At 53.4% G+C, this 18,584-nt stretch overlaps 1 protein-coding gene across 1 annotated transcript in view; it reads right to left on the bottom strand.

Annotated features, from left to right (window-relative positions):
* Positions 1-18,584, bottom strand: part of GSG1L (GSG1-like) — a 97,254-nt gene that overhangs the window by 20,339 nt on the left and 58,331 nt on the right. The window contains exons 3-4 of the mRNA XM_004692052.2: positions 7,559-7,670; positions 528-695 (exon numbers count right to left, since the gene is read on the bottom strand). Coding sequence (XP_004692109.1) covers positions 528-695; positions 7,559-7,670 — 280 coding nt within the window. The remainder of the gene's footprint in view (positions 1-527; positions 696-7,558; positions 7,671-18,584) is intronic.

The raw sequence follows: 18,584 nt of genomic DNA, 5'->3' as shown, positions 1-18,584 counted from the left end.
CCCACCCACCCATCCACCCACCTATCCATCCATCCACTCACCCACCCACCCAACTACCACACATCTCATTTTTTGTTATTTCCTCTGTTCCCACCCGACTCTGCGGATCCACGTGATCAGACATAGTCCCTGCCTCTAGGAAGACGTCCTCATCTCTAGAAGACACACCAAACCCTCTGCTGGGTCTTGTTTTCACTCAGTGCTATGACAGTACCTGCGGAGACCTTGGTTCAGCCTCTGTATGCCCCCATCTTGGTTCTAAGAAACATGGGGTGCGATGGAAAACCCTCAAACTCAGTTTCCTTCTTGATTTCCAGACTCAGATTCACAGAAGCCCACATGCATGCCCCATAAAGCCTTAAAATGTCCCAGAAATCCCAACATGGTAGGAACCAAGATGCCTCACCCAGGCTGCTCCTATCACCCCACAATCCCCCAGAACTCTTAACTGGAGCCCCGGAGCCTCTGAGGCCAGCCTCGGGCCTCAGATCCCCAGCAGCGGCCAGAGGCTGCGGACCTTCACTGACCTCTCCCGGAAGTACTTGATGGCCTCAGGGTCTATGAAGGTCGGCTCCTCCCGGTAGCTCTGCTCAAAGACCTTGCGCTTGTGCCGGAACTCAATGACCGTCTTGGTGTAGGAGTTGAGTGTGGTGACAGAGGCAGCCATGCAGCAGGTAAAGGAGCCCCACGCCAGGCTGCCAAGAGAGGAGGAGAGAGGTGCCACGTGAGGGGTCAGGGGACACCCATGCACCCTCCACCACTGCCTCCTCTGGGCCTGATCTGAGCAGCTGCTGCCATAGAGAAGAGCAGAGGTCCTGCCCCGCTCATGGGCTGGTATGGGAGACAGAATGACCTATATATCCTGGTCCAGGCAGGGCAGAGTTCTTCACTGGGAGACGAAAGAGAGTCATGCTATCCCAGGGGGCTGGCATCAGGGAAGGTCACTCAGAACACAACCGAGTAGGAGGGCGTTTCCCAGGGACAAGGGTTCTCCAGGAGGAGGAAGTGTGTGTGCAAACGCGCTGGGGCAGGAGGCAGTAGCTGGAGTTGCACAAGCTGGAGGAGCTGGGAGATCCTGGCCCAGCAGGCATGAGGGGATTAGTTGGAGCGGTGAGAAGTAGCTGAGGGCCAGACACCGTGAAAGCTGGTTCTCTAGGAGCGGAAAATGACTTTGTTTCTGCATGCCCCTGGGCAAGACGCTTAACCTCTCAGCCTCAATTCTTCACACCTATTTTACTGGACATTCAATGGCACCGCCTGGCAGGGTTGTTGCAAGGATTAAAGGAGACGATGCATGAGACACCTTTGCAAGGCGCCAGTCAGCCACAAGCTTGGCTGTTACTGCTGTCACCACCGTATTCTCAGGGCCACTGCTCTGACTTGGTGTCCACTGGTCACTGCAACTCAACCCCAGGACTTGTGCTGAAGCGACCGAGAAACAGGGCTCGTCTTTCTTCTCCATCGCTCACCCTCTTCATCTCCTTCTATCTCCTGCGTGCTACAGGCCTCCCACCCCGTCACTTCCTTGGCTCTTTTCCTGTGTTCTTGCCTGTTTTTAAATGAAACTCTCTTATGTCAAGATCATGGCAGATCCCCATGCAGTTGTAAGATGTAATACAGAGTGGATCCTGTACCTGTCACCCATCTGTCCCAAGCGGGGAGCCTCTAGCCAATATATTCCCAGCAGCCCGTTGCCAGGGAGTCAAGGTGTTTCCCGACCACCCCTCCGGCTGCCATTTGACAGTGACACCCTCTTCCTCACCAGCCTCCCCCACCCTGGCAGCCACAAATCTGTTCTTTGTTTCCAGGATGTTGTCATTTCACCAAAGTTGTAGACTCACACAATGTATATATTTGGGATTGACTTTTTTCACTCAGCTTGATTCTCTGGAAAGCTGTCCAAGTTGTGTGTATCCACTTTGTATTGCTGAACAGGACTTTTGCCAGGAACTTGTGAGCCTCTCCAGACAGCTCCAGCATTTGGTGTTGTCGCTGTGTCTATTCTAACTGTCCTGATGGTGGGTAATGACACCTGCCGGTGACGTCATCTGAGGTTCTCTCACGCCTAATAGTGTTGAACATTTCCGTTTGTTTATTTGTTGTCTGCGTATCTTTGGCAAAGTGTCTGTTCGTGTTCTTTGCCTACTTCCTAATTGAATTGCTTTGCTGGTGCTTGTTGTTTTATGTCGAGTTTTGGCACTTTTTATATATTCCAGAAATCCGTTCTTCATCCGATATGTGATTTTCAAATATTTTCCTCCAGTCTATGGCTCATCTTTCCAGCCCCTCCAGGGTCATTCAGAGCGCAAGTGTTTCATTTTGATGAAATCCAACTTATTAATTTTTTCTTCTTGTGCTTTTGATGTCGATACCTCACACTAGTTCCTAAGATATTCTCCTTCTTTTTTTCTAAAGATTTACATTTCCTATTTGTGTCCATTTGAATTGGCTTCTACATCAGGGATGGAATTTATATCAAGTTTTGTTGTTTTTGTTTGCTGGGGGGGAGGTTGTCTGTAATGTCCAGTAGCCTCAGCACCATTTGTTGGAAAGGTTACTCCGCCTTGTACTAGGTGAATCTGCACTTTTGTCAAAAATCAGTAGGGCAAGTCTGTGGGTCTGTTTCTGGGTTCTCTGTTCTGTTTCATGATCTGCATATCTAACTGTCCATCAATCAGCACCACACAGCCTGGATTGCTGTAGCAATATGCTACATCTTAAACTGGTAGACTTTACTCCTCTTTTACAACAATGCATTAGCTATTGCAGTTCCTTTGCAAATAACGGTGGCTCTATCCACAAGAAATCTTACTGAGGTTTTGATAGGAATTACGCCGAACCTGTCCACAGCGACATCTTTACCGTAAGCACAGTACATCTCTCCATTTATTTGGCTCTTCTTTGATTTCTCCCACTGCATTTTATGGCTTTCAACGTGCAAGCCCTATAAATGTTTTGCTACATTCATGCATAGACACTACACTTTTTGAGGAGAAAGGGTATGAATGTGATCTCCATGACACTCGGGAGTAGGTGGCACTTGTTACTCTCCGGGAGGGTCCCAGCAGCAAAGTCCCAACTCCCTACTCTGGCAGCATCCCAGCGGGCTGGGCGGCCGGGTGGGCTGGGCCACCTCAATGCAGCGGGAGGTGAACCCTAAGCGCCTCCCTCAGCCTGTGCTGGCAAGGGTCAGGGCCAAGCTGCAGCTTTCTCTGGGTGTGTGACTTGCCCAAACAGCCACTGCTGTGCGTTTTCTGTCCTGGTAGGTTGACCTTTCCCCGCTCTTTGGCTAGAAAGAGCAGACTGGCGGTGGAGCTGGGGGTGGGTTGTTGGTGTGACAGTTCCTGAGGTCTCGGTCACACCTGAATCAAGGACATACCGTCTGCTGTCTCGTGTCTCGAGCGGCTTGCTGTCTTCTCTCCACTTTCAGAGTCTGGCTATGTTTGTTTTAAGTAGAATGTCTGGGGAGTTGGGCTGTACTTGGCAGGAGAAATGGGGAAAATGATGTCAACTCCATCTTCCCAGAAGTCCTTACTACTTGGGCTTGATTTATCCGGTATGAGTCGCACACATACCGACATGCCAGGTTCATGGAAACAGAGACTTCATTTTGTTCACTGCTGTGTCCTTAGGGCTTATGGCACATAGTAGGTACTCAGTAAACATTTCCAGAATTAATAAAAACAAATGAAAAAAAAACAGATATAAAACACTGTTCTGGTTTTAGTGTGGTGAGGGGCTCAGGCTGCAGCCCTGCATCTGCAGTCCCCCTGCTCCCCTCCCCCTGCTCCTCTCACCCCAGGCTCCCCAGGCCCCCACACATGGCACAGCCTGACACCTCGGGGCTGGATTCCTGCTGATGTCTGGACCTCACACGGCTGCGCCGGTGTGGCGAGGGTGTGTGTGGGTGGCCTGGTTGTTAGAGCCAAGAACAGAGTGGACACTGTGGGAGGGAAGTGTAGGGGAGGGGAGGGTGGTGGGTGTGGGAAGTGGCTGTCCTGTGTGGCTTCCAGGGAAGTTAATGGAAAACAGCTGTGAGCTTCCGCTTGGGCCCTCAGGGACTCGGGTGGCCCCGGGACTTGGCCCGCGACTGGCTGCCACTCCCGCGGTCGATCCTCCCCGAGCTCCAGCCTCCAGGCAGCACCCAGGCCAGCCTGCTGAGGGCCCGCCGGCCGGCTGCTGACCCCAGCCCCAGCCCACAGCGAATGACAGCGCCAGGGCCACCCAGCCGAGCTCAGTCACCCCAGCCATCAGCGGTCACCACACATTGTTACTTGAAGCCACTCATGGTGGGGTGATGGCTCCGGAGGGTAGAAACTGGGGCTAGCCCCCTATACAGCTGAGGGCACTGAGGCACAGGGAGGGTGACCTGTGTGGGCCACAGCCCCAGTGGGCGAGGGCCAGAGTCAGGGTGCACTCACAGCTGGCCCAGCCACCTCCTCCCCGACACTCCCTACGGGATGGGTGCGCTTTTCAGGGTGAGAGCTGACCCTTCACCTTCCTGCATGGGTGCTCCTGGTGGGGCCGGGGCTGACGTCTGCTGGATCCTCGGCCCCCCACCCCAGCCCCCACGTGTGCTCTCTGCATCTGGGACACAGAGGCTGGCGCTGTTTCCCGGAGCCGGCTCCTCTCGGGTGCCCTGGGTGGGGGCAGGGGAGCCTCTGGGGCCGGAATCTTGACAAATGGCCTCACACACATTAAACAAGAGAGAAGACACTGCACAGCCCTGGCGAGGCCCCAGATGCAAGGGATGAAAAATGGGGCTGATCCATCTTGGGGGCCTTGGTGACAAGGAGAAATGGATCAGCCCTAATAAGGGCCGCACATCGGGCCCCAGCCTTGAATAAGCCAAGTGGAAATTCGGAGTCCCGCGGGAGTCTGACCCCACCTCCTGGGGCAGAGGCCCAGCTTCCAGGGGAAGAACGGCTCCCCGGCCCGAACTGGGCGTTGACTGGACCCAGAGCCAGGGGCTTCTGGAGAGACCTGGGGGAGGAGGGTGATTCGTCCCACTGTCATTTTTTTTTAAAGAGTCATTTATTTGTGTACAGAACTGGAGTACAGGCCAGAGGTGCAGGGGCAGTGAGGGGACTCACCAGAGACAGAGCGGGGAGCAGAACAGGCCGACTGACCAAGCACACTGCTGAGGGGAGCAGCGGGAGGGTCAGGAGAGGTCTGCCACACCATGTGGGTCACCTCGGGGGCAGGTGGGGCTCGAACTTGTGCTGCAGTGGCTTTAGCTTCTTAGTGCTGTGCTTTAACCTGCTGCACCACCAGGGAGGCCCTGATCCTTTTCTGAGCCTGTTTCTCCCAGGAATGTGGGGCTGTTGTACATGTGGAACTTCAAATCAGTAACGGTGACAGGAGAAGACAGGGGCTCTCACTGTGCACTTCCAAACTGTCTTACTATTACCAACCCGTCACCCCAGGGAGACAGGACACAGAGCGGGGTGCACGGGCTCCAGAGCCAGCTACCAGCTGGGCCACCACAGTCCAGGTCACCTGGGGCAGGTTACATAAATCCCTCTGTGCCTCAGTTTCCCCTCCAGGAACTGGCCACCCAGCACTGCTGTGCTCCATCGCTGTGCTAATAACACACCAGTGCAGGGAAGATTAATGACACAAGTAATCAACACTCCAGAATGTTTGTTCCCTCTTTTTGTCCTTTTCAAGCCAAGGATCACCTTCCACGGTCAAGACCTCAGGAAGGAATTAAAGGGGGACAGGTAGATTAAGGCAGTCAGAGCCTTCCCTGCAGTTGTTTTGCCTGGGATCAGGGATGGTGTTGATAGATCAAGGCGGGAGAGGGGAGGCGGAGGCCAGAGAGCGGGAGGGGCAGAAACACAGGAGGAACTCCACGGGAATGGAGTCTGGAGTGGCGTCTCTCTTTATCGCAGCCTTTTCTGCTCCCTTCCGGACATCCTTTCTCCCTGTGAGGCTTTGCACCTGCTGTTGCCCCCGCCCAGCCCAGCACAGCACACTGATCTCATTTCCTCCTCCACCAGAGCCTGACCAAAGTGCCCCTGAGGATGCTCACGCTGGCATGGGGTCTATGACCCATCCCTTGTGCTCCCATGGAGGGCTGCGATCCCCCACCCCAACCTCGTAACTCAGTTCAGGCAATGACAACTCTGTTTTAGCACCGAGGAGGGTGGCTGTACCCAAGTGAGTGCTCAGTGAGCATATGTTAGCTATAAGTGGAAATGGACACCCTGGATGATGGACAGCTGTGGCCACTGTCTTGCCACACACATTCCTCCTGACAGCAGTCCACTCTGCTCTCTCCCACCCTGGGTCTCTACGGGAGACCTCACCTGCTCTCTCTGAGAACTGAGCTGAGCCCGACCCCACCGTCTGGACCGTGTGGCTCAGGCTAGATCAGTTAGAGCAGTCATCTTCTAGGCATCTAAACCATTCGTTGATGGATGATCACATGACTTAAACTAAGCCAGAAAGTCAGAGCCAGGATTTGGGCTGGAAAGACTGGCTAGAAACCTTACCTCCGCTGACATGGTAACACTTGTCAGACACAAACCTAGAGCTGGGCGTGGTGACTATCTTTGCTACCAATGGGGAAAAGCCTTTGCCCCCTCTATATGAAAAAAGAAGCACCCATCTCAACAGGAGCTGTCTCACCACTAAGAGGGAAGCCCACTCAGGGGCCGGGCTAATATGTCAAGGGGATGGTGCTCAGATGACCACAGACAAAGAGAACTCAACCCTGATACTATCAGCAGCTGGATCAAGCATATCCTGAAGTCCACAGCACAGCTGTGCTTTCTGTTTACTGCAACTGATGGATCTCTGTATTGCTTAGGCTGAGGTAGGGGGATTTCCTGTTATGCTCTATAACTTCCTAGCTGATTCACCTGGACTTGCCAACTACCTGAACAAATAATCACCTCTTGCTTGTTCTAATTTGGGGAGAGGGATTCCCTCTCTGGAGAAGCAAAGAATCCTGACTGTTTCTTCCCTCTTGCACACCAGGCTGTGAGCTCCTGGCTCTGTTTCCTGTGTCAGGGTCCCTCACTGAGGTCCTCCCAGCCCATGGGGCCACCGGGACCCTCCATGGTGCCTGCCTTCCATCTCACTTCCAGGGCAGCCTCTGAGGCAGGGGTCAGTGAAATTCCTCTGGGAGGGGCCAGGTAGTATTTGCTGTACTTGCTGGCCATTCAGTCTTGTGGCCACTGATCAGCTCTGCCGTTGCGACATGGAAGCAGCCGTGGACAACAGGTAAACAATGAGCGTGGCCATGTTCCAGAAAAACTTGACTTATGGCTGCTGAAACTTGAATTCCATGTAATTTTCACATTTAACAAAATCGTCTTCTTTTTATTTACTTTCAAGCATTAAAAAAATGTAAAAACCATCCTTCCTGTGAGGGCTACGTAAGAACAGCTGGTGGGCTGGATTTGGCTGAGGGGTCACAGTCTGTAGCCCCAGTTCCATGGTCTTGCAGCTCCTGTGGACTCTGAGCTTACCCCACCATCTCTATACCCCAAAATGGACTGAGCCGCTGAAGTGCCAGCACACCCTGGCTCTGATGTGTGGAGTCACTTACCAGAAAGACCAGCCATAGTCCCAGGAGTGGGGCCGCCAGTCCTCAGGGCCGAGGCTCACGGTGACCTGGAACACCTGTGTGTACATCATGTGGGCCACCATGCCCAGCAGGCCTGCAGGAACAGCAGAAGAAAGCGTCAGGGAGCCAGGCCGGACTCTCTGCCTCTGGCCTGTCTGTTGGACTGGGAGACAACATGGAGCCCGGGAAGGGAGATGAGGGGGACTGGAGCGCCACATGATGAGGGTGGGGACTTCTTGTTGGCAAAGGAGCCTCAGTTGAGCTACTGGACAAAGCAGCCTGGAGACATGTAAGCGAGGGAGACAGTATCAGCCGCGGGCAAACTTTTGCTGTTAAGGACCAGAGAAGTAAACAGTTTCAGGTCTGTGGGTCATGTGTTCCTATGGCAACCACTAACTCCACCCTCAAGGTGCACAAGGAGCTGGAGACAGCAGGTCAGTGGACAAGCACAGCTGTGTTTCAATAAAACTTTATTCACAAAAGCAGTCTTCGGGCCAGAGTTAGCCATCGCTGTGAGAAGGTCATTTGGGAGAAGCAGACCGGAGAGATTTTTTCTAACTGCATAGCTTAACTCACTAGTTAGTGGGTCACGAACTCAACTTCATGAATTGCAACCAGCATTTAAAAAAAAAATTAAAGAGAATGGAGTAGAAATAAGTGATACCATCAAACATAGCAGGAATAATGATTGTTATTTTAAATTTTTTCAGTTCTGTGCCTGTGGAGATAAAAAAAGAACAGGTGTCTAAAGGGGTTGATTTTCTGAGTCCTGGAACCCAGGAGGGGTTCAGTGAAAGCCGGGGTACAGTGTGAGGGCAAGTGTTTAATAACTGATTCTCCAAAAGGAACAGCTCCAAATATCCAGATTTGAAGCCTTTGCCAATTTCCATGGTGTAAAGACTCCCACTGTGGGCTGTTTCAAGTTACCAATGTAACGTCACTAAAAGCAGAACACAGGAGAAATGAGCAGTCAGGCATCGTGAGCAGGGACAGAACATGCCCTCCAGCAACTGCGCCCAGTCTCCAGCCAGATGGAGGACTCAGAGGTGGCTGTTGGGTCTCCACACTGGGGTCAGCGTCTCACGGACACGTCTCACCTCTCACTGACCTCAGAGGGCTGCTTTCCAGGGTTGGAAAGAGCACTTGGGTCAGGAAATCTAGGAAGAGGGCAAACTTAGCAGGTGCTGAACCCCCACCCCCACACCCCCCAAACTGTCCTGCAAGCTGGAGCACAGCCTAGACCCCATCCTGAGTGGTGCTCTGGTGGGCAGGACCAGAACTTTCCTGGGCTGCCCCACCCACCACCAACAGCCCACCTGGCCCTCGCTGGCCCTCGCTGGCCTGTCTTGGTCTGTGGGGAGGAGACAGTAGGGGAGCCATATGGGAACCTTCTTTTCTTTAATTGATACAATTCTTGGTGAACTTGCCAAGAGGTTCATAACAGATATCCCTTAATTCTTTGCAACCGAGGCAAACTACTCCTGGATAATTACTTATCTAATCACACAATGGTCTTTATTTCTAGCTTTTGCTGCAATGAACACCTTGCTGGTCTCTTTGTGCAGGCCAGCAAGAATTTCTCCAGTGAGCAGCAAGAATTGCTAGGTCATAAAGCGTATGCATTTTAAATCTTAATCAAGGCCGGTGAATTGCTCTCTGGAGTAGCTGTACTGTCCAAATCCTCGCCAATAGTCGACTGTATAAAACATGACAAGTCCCGCCCATTGCATACTGAAAGAGATACTTCAACAATGTTTTAAGTTTCTTGTTCCCCTGCCTACTAGAGAGCGTGGGCATTTTCATATGGTTACTGACCATTTCTATTTCATTTTCTATGGGTCTTTTGTTCGTTTTTCTTTCTTTTTAAATCTTTTTCCTTATCCATTGGCAAGTACTCTTTACGTATTCTGGATACTAGTCCTATCTGTTGCCCAGAATGCAAATAGTCTGTTACTTTGCTACTTGTCTTTTTCCATGTAGGGGACATTTTATTTATTTATTTTTAAGAGTTATTTATTTATGAATACAGAACTGGGGTACAGGCCAGAGGTGCAGGGGCGGTGAGAGGATTCACCAGAGACAGAGCGGGGAGCAGAACAGGCAGATCGGTGAAGCACACTGCTAAGGGGAGCAGCGGGCCGGTCAGGAGAGGTCTGCCGGCCATGTGGGTCACCTCCGGGGCGGGGATCGAACTTCCACCAAGTGGCCTGGCCAGCTTTGCAGTGCTGCACTTTAACCCGTGTGCCACCAGAGAGAAGCAACACTTTTTTTTTTAATTAACAGAACTCTTCTCTAGAGTAATTTAAGTTTACAGGAAAATTGAGCATAAAGTACATTTCAGAGAGCTCCCTACACCCCTTCTCTGTGCTTCATGTGCACCCTCACCCCAGTTTCTCTGATTAATTAATTAATGCATTAATGTGACACATTTATCACAACGCATGAGCCAATATTGCTACACTATTACTAACCCCATCTGGAGTTTACATCAGGTTCACTTCTGTGTTGTACATACTATGGCTTTTGACAAAGCATAGTGTATAGTAGCATGTATGTTCCCATACACCCCACCTAGTCATCTCTCCCATCCCACCCCCAAGCCCTGGCAAGTCTTGCCTTTCCCAGGGTGATGTGCAAACTATAGCCTCTTTAGACTGGCTTCTCTTAAGTAATAATAAGCATATAAGTGTCCTCCCTGTCTTTCCACGGCTTGACAGCTCGTTTCTTTTTTTCCCTTTTTGCTGAATAAGATCCCACAGTCTGGATGGGCCGTGGACTTTTACCCATTCACCTGTTGAAGGACATTTAGTTGCTTCCAATATTGGCACTTATGAGCAAAGCTGCTTTTAACATCCATTTTCCTATTTGATATAATCAATTTAATCAGTCTTTTCCTTCTTGATTTTTGCTTCCTGTGTCTACTTTAGGAAAACCAGTGCCATAAATGCATTCTCCTATATTTCTCTAGCACATTTGCATGTGTTTGTGTTAATTCACCTAGACCATATCCGGATGAATGATGCTAGGTAAGTCTCCAACTGAATATTTTTTAATGAGCTGCTAATTATTTCAAACCATTAGAGAATAAACCATTCTTTCCATATTGATTATAACTGACTCTCTTTTTTATGATTTGCACAGTCCCACATACACATGAGCCTCTAGCTGGTTGTTCTGTTTCTCTGCTTCTCTCTCCCAGTGCCAGTGCCATACTGTTTAAACACTGGTCACTCGTAGCCATGTTCATTACCTCAAGGACAAGTGCCCCCTCCCACTACCCAGTGCTCATTCCCTCTGGGATTGCTATCCCACCCCAGAGTGTTGCCTCCTCAGTAGGTCCTCATTCACTTCCCCTGCTCTCCAGTCCCTTCCTGGGGGCAGAACCATGCTCTCCAAACTCTCAGTTGTTGCATTTTCCTCCTCTCTCTGACACTCCAAGTGTCCCTTAAGTTAGGAGAGGTTTCATCCATAAAATGGGGATAGCCTGGTTATAGGCAATACCAATGCGCATCCACTAAAGAAAGACATTCTTGAGAACGACCACTCCTTATGCTAAGACAGTAGGTACATAACAGTCTTTTAATACAAAACTCCAGAAGCTGGACCCATCTGTTGGCAGAATAATTAATTTTCCAACTTGTTAGTTTAGAAAAGCATTGATTTCTCAATTGATGCCCATTTATTCCCCAAAGCAAAAGGCTATGCATTAAGAGCATTCAATAAATGAAAATTACAGTTCACTCAAAGATGGGTCAGTGAGATCCTCTGACTGCATTTAAAGATTCTACTTCAAAAAACTGACCCTCGCCCATGTTTCAGGAAGCACATTCTGTTCTGTAAAGCAAGGTCTGCCGGTAGCATCTGACACATGAATCCTCAGCAGAAGAAATTGTTTCCAACTCATCTGAATTAAAAAGTGACTTTCTGCTGAGTTACTGCACCTCTGAACGACCCGTGACCAAATGAATGAGGATTTCCTGCCGCTGCTTCCTGGAGCCGGCCCACACCAGGACACCCACAGCTATAAATCTCGACAGGTGGTTCCCAGACCTCTCAACTCCTGGCTACACAAATGGGCTTCCCACTTGTGGGGAGATTGCAGGGAGAGATGAGGAAGGCTCAGGACAGAGGAGGGCAGAGCAAGAGGGGTCAGCAGAGGTGGCCGAAGACCAGAGGCCAGGGCAGCAGGAGGAATCCAGGCTGTGGTGTCCCCATGGACATGTCAAGAAGTGAGGGTCACCCATTAGGTCAAAGTTGAAGACAACGACATGACCACTAAATCTGCCAACATGGCAGCCTTTGGGGATGATGCAGACAGAGAAGCGGAAGGAAGCACTCAGCCAAATACTCACAGAGAAGTCAGGGAAGCCTTGAAGAAACAGAGATGGAAACAAAGGGCTTGGGCCCAGGGCCCAGGAGGGAGCTGAAAGAGCAGAGAGAGAGGCTGCTGCTGTGCTTACCGGATGCTCGGGCGGTTAGGGAGAGACTGATAGTGCCGAGGGGCCAGGGGGCACTTTGTAGAAGCAAAGTGGAGAGAAGGCGCCTCTCTCTGTGATTACTGAGCACCTGCATGGGCCTGGCAGGGAAGGTTCTAGAAGACAAAGGGGCTGGCTTTGGGACCTGGGTTAGAGTAAGAGCGCAGGACTGAGAGCTCTTCCTCTCCTGTGTCAGGGGTTAGAGAAGGGAGAAGGGGTGTGAAATGGTTTCAGGGGAAAATGGGAAAGCGTGGATCAGCCTCGCCAGTGAGTGCCGCCGGCTAGGCATGCTGCACATTGAGGGGTGTGCTGGGAACTGGATGTGACACCTGGGGAGAGTCAACCTGGACACACGCGGCGGTGCCTCCTGCCTCTGGAGGACACGCAGGAGGGCCAGCCTGCAATGGACAAGGGAAGGTGACTGGGCCCTGGCCCAGGAAATGTGGCCCAGCTTGGAGATTCCCCTGGGGAAGCATATGGAGCAACGATGCCCAGTAGACTTCCAGACCCCCCCTTGCATCCCACCCACTTCTCTTTGCAGAGTATGGACATATTCTGCTGAAGCCATGCTCCATTTAATTTAAATATCAGGGAAGGAGCTGATTAATTAATTTATAATAGAGTTTATTATTAAAGATGTTGTCTCAGTTAGTACTCAGAACACTTGGGGAGCAGTGGTGCCGAAACAAATACTCTCGTGTACGTGCTCTGGATCTGACCCCGCCAGCATCCCACGCTGGTCACGGCAGGGACAAGACAGAGAGGGCCAGGTGGGGCGGGGCAGGCCGGTAGCAGAAGGAAAAGCCGACTGGGGTGACCTAACCTTCGGTTCACAGTCACCGGGCGTTTCTTGAGCACCTGCCATGTGCCAGGCTTTCTTCTGGTGGGTGGACCATGGCAGGGAACAAGTGACCTGACCTTGACCTGTTCTTGGGCTGCCGGGATTGAGGGGGCAGCAGAGTTGATTGCGTGGGGGACTGCTGTATGGACAGTCCCAGGGGCCGAGGGGCCCTAGCTGGGCTTCCAGGCCAGGCGTGAGTGGAGGGAGTTCAGGAAAGGTTCTACAGGGGTGATGTTCAAGCTGACAGTGAGAGTCTGGGGAACGGGAGGGTGGACCAGGCAGAGCCCGCAGGCTGAGGTTTGCAGGGCTGTAACGGGCATGAGGTGGGCAGGTGGGTGGCAAGAGGCACTGCAGGAGGGGTAAACAGGACACGGCAGGAAAAACCCTGCAGACACCTCAGGGAGTTCGTGCTTTATCCTGAAGGCAGTGGGCAGGGCTGCATGACCGCGAGGAGCCAGGGGCAGCAGGCTTTGTAGGACACCACTCTGATGGCCAGGACCTTGCAGGGGAAGAGGACACGGCCCAGCCAGACACTGAGATTAGGAGGCGGATGGGCAGGCTGAGGGGGAGGACGGCAGGAAGGAGCCTGGCACCCCTGGGACTGATGAATCGCCAGCAAACCTGGGGGCACTGGAGAGCCCTGACTCAGAACTGGGGAGGAACTGGGAGAAGCTGGCGGACTGACCCAGTTAACGTCAGCCCTATGTCCTCCCAGGGAAAGCAAACTTGCGATCCTCAGCTCTGCTATTTCATGAGACCCGCCAGTGGGGAGCAAATCGAAAAGTGACCCCATCTATACAAATGTAAAACGTCCAGCTGCCTGCCCCACAGAGACCAAAGTCTCCTCCCAGCTGCCATAGGCCCAGGCAGACCCCCCCAGGCCAGGCACCAGGCGCTAAGTCCCCTCCTCAGCATAGCTGAGCTGATGCTATGTTTAAAGTTTGCCCAGATCTATTTTTAAAGAGCAAGCTATTTTTAGACACTCTCCTGAGAGCCGGCAGCCTCTCTTGGTAGCATATTTCAGGGTTTTAAAAGTTCCTCCTTACACATAACCTAAATCTTTCCAGCTCCAATTTAAGCCAATTTCTTGCTCTGCCCTCCGAGGAGAAGCGGGGGGAGTCAGTTGGCATCTTTTGGAAAGGAGCCTTTCTGGAGCTCCGTGATCACCGCATCCTCCTCCATCTGCTTCTCGGCACTGGATCACCCCAATTATTCCGTCCTCTCCCCAGAGGTCTCGTTTCAGACACTTGACTCTGCCCGTTTTTTCTATTTGCCTGTTAAAGGGAAGTGGCCTAAATCGGAGGTGGCATTTAAGGGGTGACCTTTCAGCTTCAAATCATAGGCTCACTGAACCCCCACCTTGTGCACCCCAGCCCCCTCCATGCAGCCATGAGGCTGTGAATGGGCTCAAGCCCCCCTGGAGGTGTCCAGAATGATCTGAAGGTCATGACCTCATTTCTGGTGAGTGTTGGGGGAGCATAGGGCAATGTGGTGGGGGGGGTGATTTTTTATATTAACGGCCATGTCCCCAGCTTGCCCTGTGACCCCGCGACCCTCCTCATCTGAGCAATTAGACAGAAGACCTCCACCGCCAGGGCACAGCTGTGCAGAAGACTGAGAAACAAGAGTCAAACCCCCGGCTTTGGGAATTCAAAAGCCTAGAAGCAGGTGTTCGATGAAAAGGTTTGGAAGAATAAATGATCAAGCAGAGCTGTTTCTCGCCTATTCCACGTGGAGACCAGATAAAGTTGCCTGCCTCGGGGGAGGAGGCGAGGAGGAGGAGGTGAGGGAGAAGGTCTCAGGAGAGAAGGAGCCCAGCTCTGCAGAGCACACAGGCACCCCTCTCTTGGTCCACGCCCGCCCAGAGCACCCCCCAACCCGAGCGCTTTACTGGGGATCAGGGGACCCCTCCTGCCCAAGCAGGCCCCTACAATTTACTGGGGGTCAGGGGGCCCCTCCTGCCCGAGCAGGCCCCTACACTTTCCTGGGCATCTGCCCTCTGCCCCGTCTTTTACACCCACTGGCTCTGATACACCCCACAGTCCTACTGGTGTGTCCAGGGGGGGAAGAGTGGGCAGAAGAGGCCATGGACATGACAGGCGCTGGGGAGCCGGGGGCAGAGCCCCCACCCCTGTGTGCCCAGCCTTCCTCATTCATCCCCTTGATGCCTGAGCACCTGCACTGGGCCAAGGGCTGGAGCGAGATGAGTGGGACCGACGTGGCCCTTACACTCTTGGGGGAGACAGACACAGTCAGAGGGCGAGAGAGGGGGTAAGGGGCTCCTGGAGCGGACCCGGCAGCCTCTGTTCTGTGAGGCCACAGGCCATGCCCATCTCATCGATCCTGTCGGGCCCTTGAGAGGGCCGAGTATCACCAGCTCGCTGACAGGCAGGGCCACTGAGGCCCCTGAGGCTGCGTACCTATGTGAGCCAGGTGCGCCCGCCGCCAGCACCAGAGTGGGCACCTTGAGCATCTCGTGCCCCTTGAAGAGCCAGGCGCCCCAGAAATGACCCATCACTGCCATTCGTGTGCTCTCAGAAGTGGTGTGATCCCACATCTTGATGAAAAAAATGGAAATCTGGGAGTGGGGAAGACCAAGAGCTGCAGAGCGACACAGCCTCAGGCTGCCAGGGACAGAGCCCCGCACAAGAGGGCCCAGGGCTGGCACTGGGTGGTGACGCGGCTCTTGCCTGCCTTGCGGCTGGTGGAGCTTCACACGGATCTCAGAGCCCCCAGACCTCTCCAAGACTCGAGGGGCCCGTGGGCAGTGTGAGTGGGCCTGGGGGGCCCCGAGGGGCGGCCTCCGCTTCCAGGTGTCCTCCTTCATGCTCTTTGGCAGATCCTGCCAGCCGGCTACCTTCCCAGATACAGAGAGTGGGCAAGCACAGGCCCAATTCATTGTCTCAAAATAGCCATGGGGGAGTTTCCAGCTCCTGGGAAAAGCCCCCAGAAGATACCGTCTGTGAGAAGAGTTTTCCAAGCGCGGAGAATTTCCATCAAGGGAAGAGTCCTCCAAGGAGCTCTTGGGCTCCCCAGCCGTGTGTGGCAGAATGACCCCCGGCGAGGGGCGGGAGGGAGGGAGACAGAGCCAGGAGGCAGCAGCCCCTGGGCGGCAAACAGGCAGCAGGGCCAGGGAAGCGGGGGCCCAGAGGCCCCCAGAGCGGGCGGGCAAGAGGTTTGGCAAGAGTTGTCCGGCTGAGAAGGCTGAAGTAGCCCTCCCTCTCCGGCCGCTCCACCTCTGAGGCTCCACCCTGGGGCCTGTGTGCCCTGTGTACGCGTGGCCAAGGGATCTAGGCGAGGGTTGTCATTGCAGAAGAGGCTTGAAAACACCCCCGAACGTCCAGGCTGATGGGCTGTGTGATGGCAACAGAAGCCTGGGTGAACCCACCTCTTGCCCCCGCCCCCAGCCCTCCTCTCCGACCACTCGGCCTCCTTGAAGCTCCTGGAAGCAGCTGGCCCTGGGCCGGCCCCGCAACTTGAACCGTCCTTCCCTCACGTCTGCCCCCTCCCTCCTTCCGCTCGGAGGTGGGCAGCTTCTCAGCTGGCCCCGCCCCTTGGTGGTCACCCTCTCCTGGGACCCCCTCTCCCGAGGGTGGGCTGGACACAGCAGTGCTGGACCCTCACTTCAGCGCTGGATTTTAAAAGATGGTAGCTTCCCGGGGGCCATGCTGTCGCATGTTCTAGGACCCTTTGTGTGAGGAACAAGGGCCAAGCAGTGAGTGGCCCTTGGGCGAGGCCCAGGGGTCCTCAGTCGGGGGCCTGAGGAGGCGGAGCGGCCACCCCCAAGACGTGAGCGGGGTGCGGAGCAGACCCAGGTGTGACCACAGCCCCGTCACAGCTTGACCGAGACCTGAGAGACTTGAAGTCCGACTTTCAGACTAAGCTGGGCAATCATGTCTGTTGTTCTAGACTACCTGTTGGGAGTAATTTGCTCTATGGCTATAACTAATTCAACTTCCTTCAGGTTGAGGCCTGAAAGGCTCTTTGCAAACTGACCTCCCTCAGCCCAGTGTAGACGGCACCTGCTCCCTCCCACCGCACCCCAACCCCCACCCCGGCTCTCCAGGATGGCCCCTGACAGGTTTCCTCTACATTTAGGTATTAACGAGCTCCCCACCCCTACAGCCCACTGTGCCTGAGCACAGAGCTAGGTGCTCAGTAAATATGCATTATGTTAACAATCCATGTGGGAAAAAGAAATCAGTGGATTAAACTTTACTGACCAAAAATGGTCTCCACGAAATAGTAAGTAAGAAAAAGCAAGGCACAGAAAAGAGAGTGCCCCAGGCTACCATGTTTGATTGTTTTTTAAATCTAGAACAATCCCTGGAGGACAGACACGAAACTCTCGTCTTGTAATAATGTTGAGGAAGGTGTCCCAAGGAGAAGTTACCCAGCCCAGGGCCCAAGGGCTCAGTAGAAAACAGGAACAGCATTTTAGGTGGGAGGAACAGCATATCCTTTGGAGACCAAGCCGGCACCAGCCCAGGCAGCCCTCCCTCAGCCAGCCAGAGGCTCCCACACTGTGTTGGGGTTTCCCTGCATTTCCCCAAATACCAGGCCCCAGAGTACCTGGCAACCCTGCTGCACCCACAGATTTATCAGTTGAACTGCTAGAACCAAGCAACTGCTAGAACCATGAGCTTTACTTCCAATTTGTATTAAATTTTCTAAAATTCATGCTTCTACCTATCTCCCAAAGCCCAGTTTCTGTTTGGCCCTATGCCTGGGACCAGGCTCATTTGTATGAGAGCCCCAGTGATCTGCATGTTCCCCAATCCCAGCTTCCACGAGCAGGCGAAGGAGGTGGCTGGATTTCAATCACCAGTGACCAACTGGGAGCCCGAGGGTGGGATGCAAGCCGGCCCCTCCAGCCCCCCTTGAACAGCCCCTCATCTTCCTCCACCCCAGTCCTGGCTCCCTTCTAGCACCTTCAGACCCCTCTGCAGGTCCTGAGTTGCTTCTAAGCCTCCCAGTGATTCATTCAAGAATATGTACCAAAGCCAGCATCCTGTCCCTGGGATACAGCTGCGAATTCCCCTCGGGTTAATGAGGACGATGACACAGAATGTGACAGAAAATCAGTTGCAACAAATACTGACCAAGGAATACATACGTCCTCCGTCTGCCAGTGGCCCATGGGTGAACCCACCTTGCTGGTGTTGGCTAGACCTGCAAAATACGAACCTTTTGGCCAACACGCGAAAATTTGGAGGGTTTCCATTAAAATGGGAGACTTTTAGCTTCTCTTCTGAAAAACAGAAGGCCTGGCACCTTCGTCCCCCAGCTGGCCTTCCGCAGGGGCTGTGCGGAGCTTGGCTAATAGTCAGGGCCAAGGTCGTGGAGCCTCAGGCTGCTGAGCCGAGCTGAGATGCACCTCCTGGCTCGCTCAGCCCCATCTCCTTCCGGGCCGCGGAGGGCATTTACCTCTTCCACCCTGAGAGGCCTTGAAGGAGAGAGAAGTCCCTTCCATCTGGGCTGGAGGAGAGGTGTGCTTGGAGCCGGGTGTAGAAAGATCACCCAGAGAGGGGCAGAGAAAAGGTGGCCCCGGGCAGCTCGGACAGCCCAGGCACAGGCAGAGAGGCCGAGTTCTGGGCCCCCGGCGATGTCTGCGGCTGGAGCTCCTGACTCAGGACTGCCACTCTCTGGTTGTCTGGCACTTGCCTTGGACAGGCGAGGACGAGGCTACCCT

This window comes from Condylura cristata, unplaced genomic scaffold, assembly GCF_000260355.1.
Source record: "Condylura cristata isolate star-nosed mole 26May11 unplaced genomic scaffold, ConCri1.0 scaffold00032, whole genome shotgun sequence".
NCBI classification, from domain to species: domain Eukaryota; kingdom Metazoa; phylum Chordata; class Mammalia; order Eulipotyphla; family Talpidae; genus Condylura; species Condylura cristata.
The sequence above is the reverse complement of the archived record's forward strand: the minus strand, read 5'-3'. Positions and strand labels throughout refer to the sequence as shown.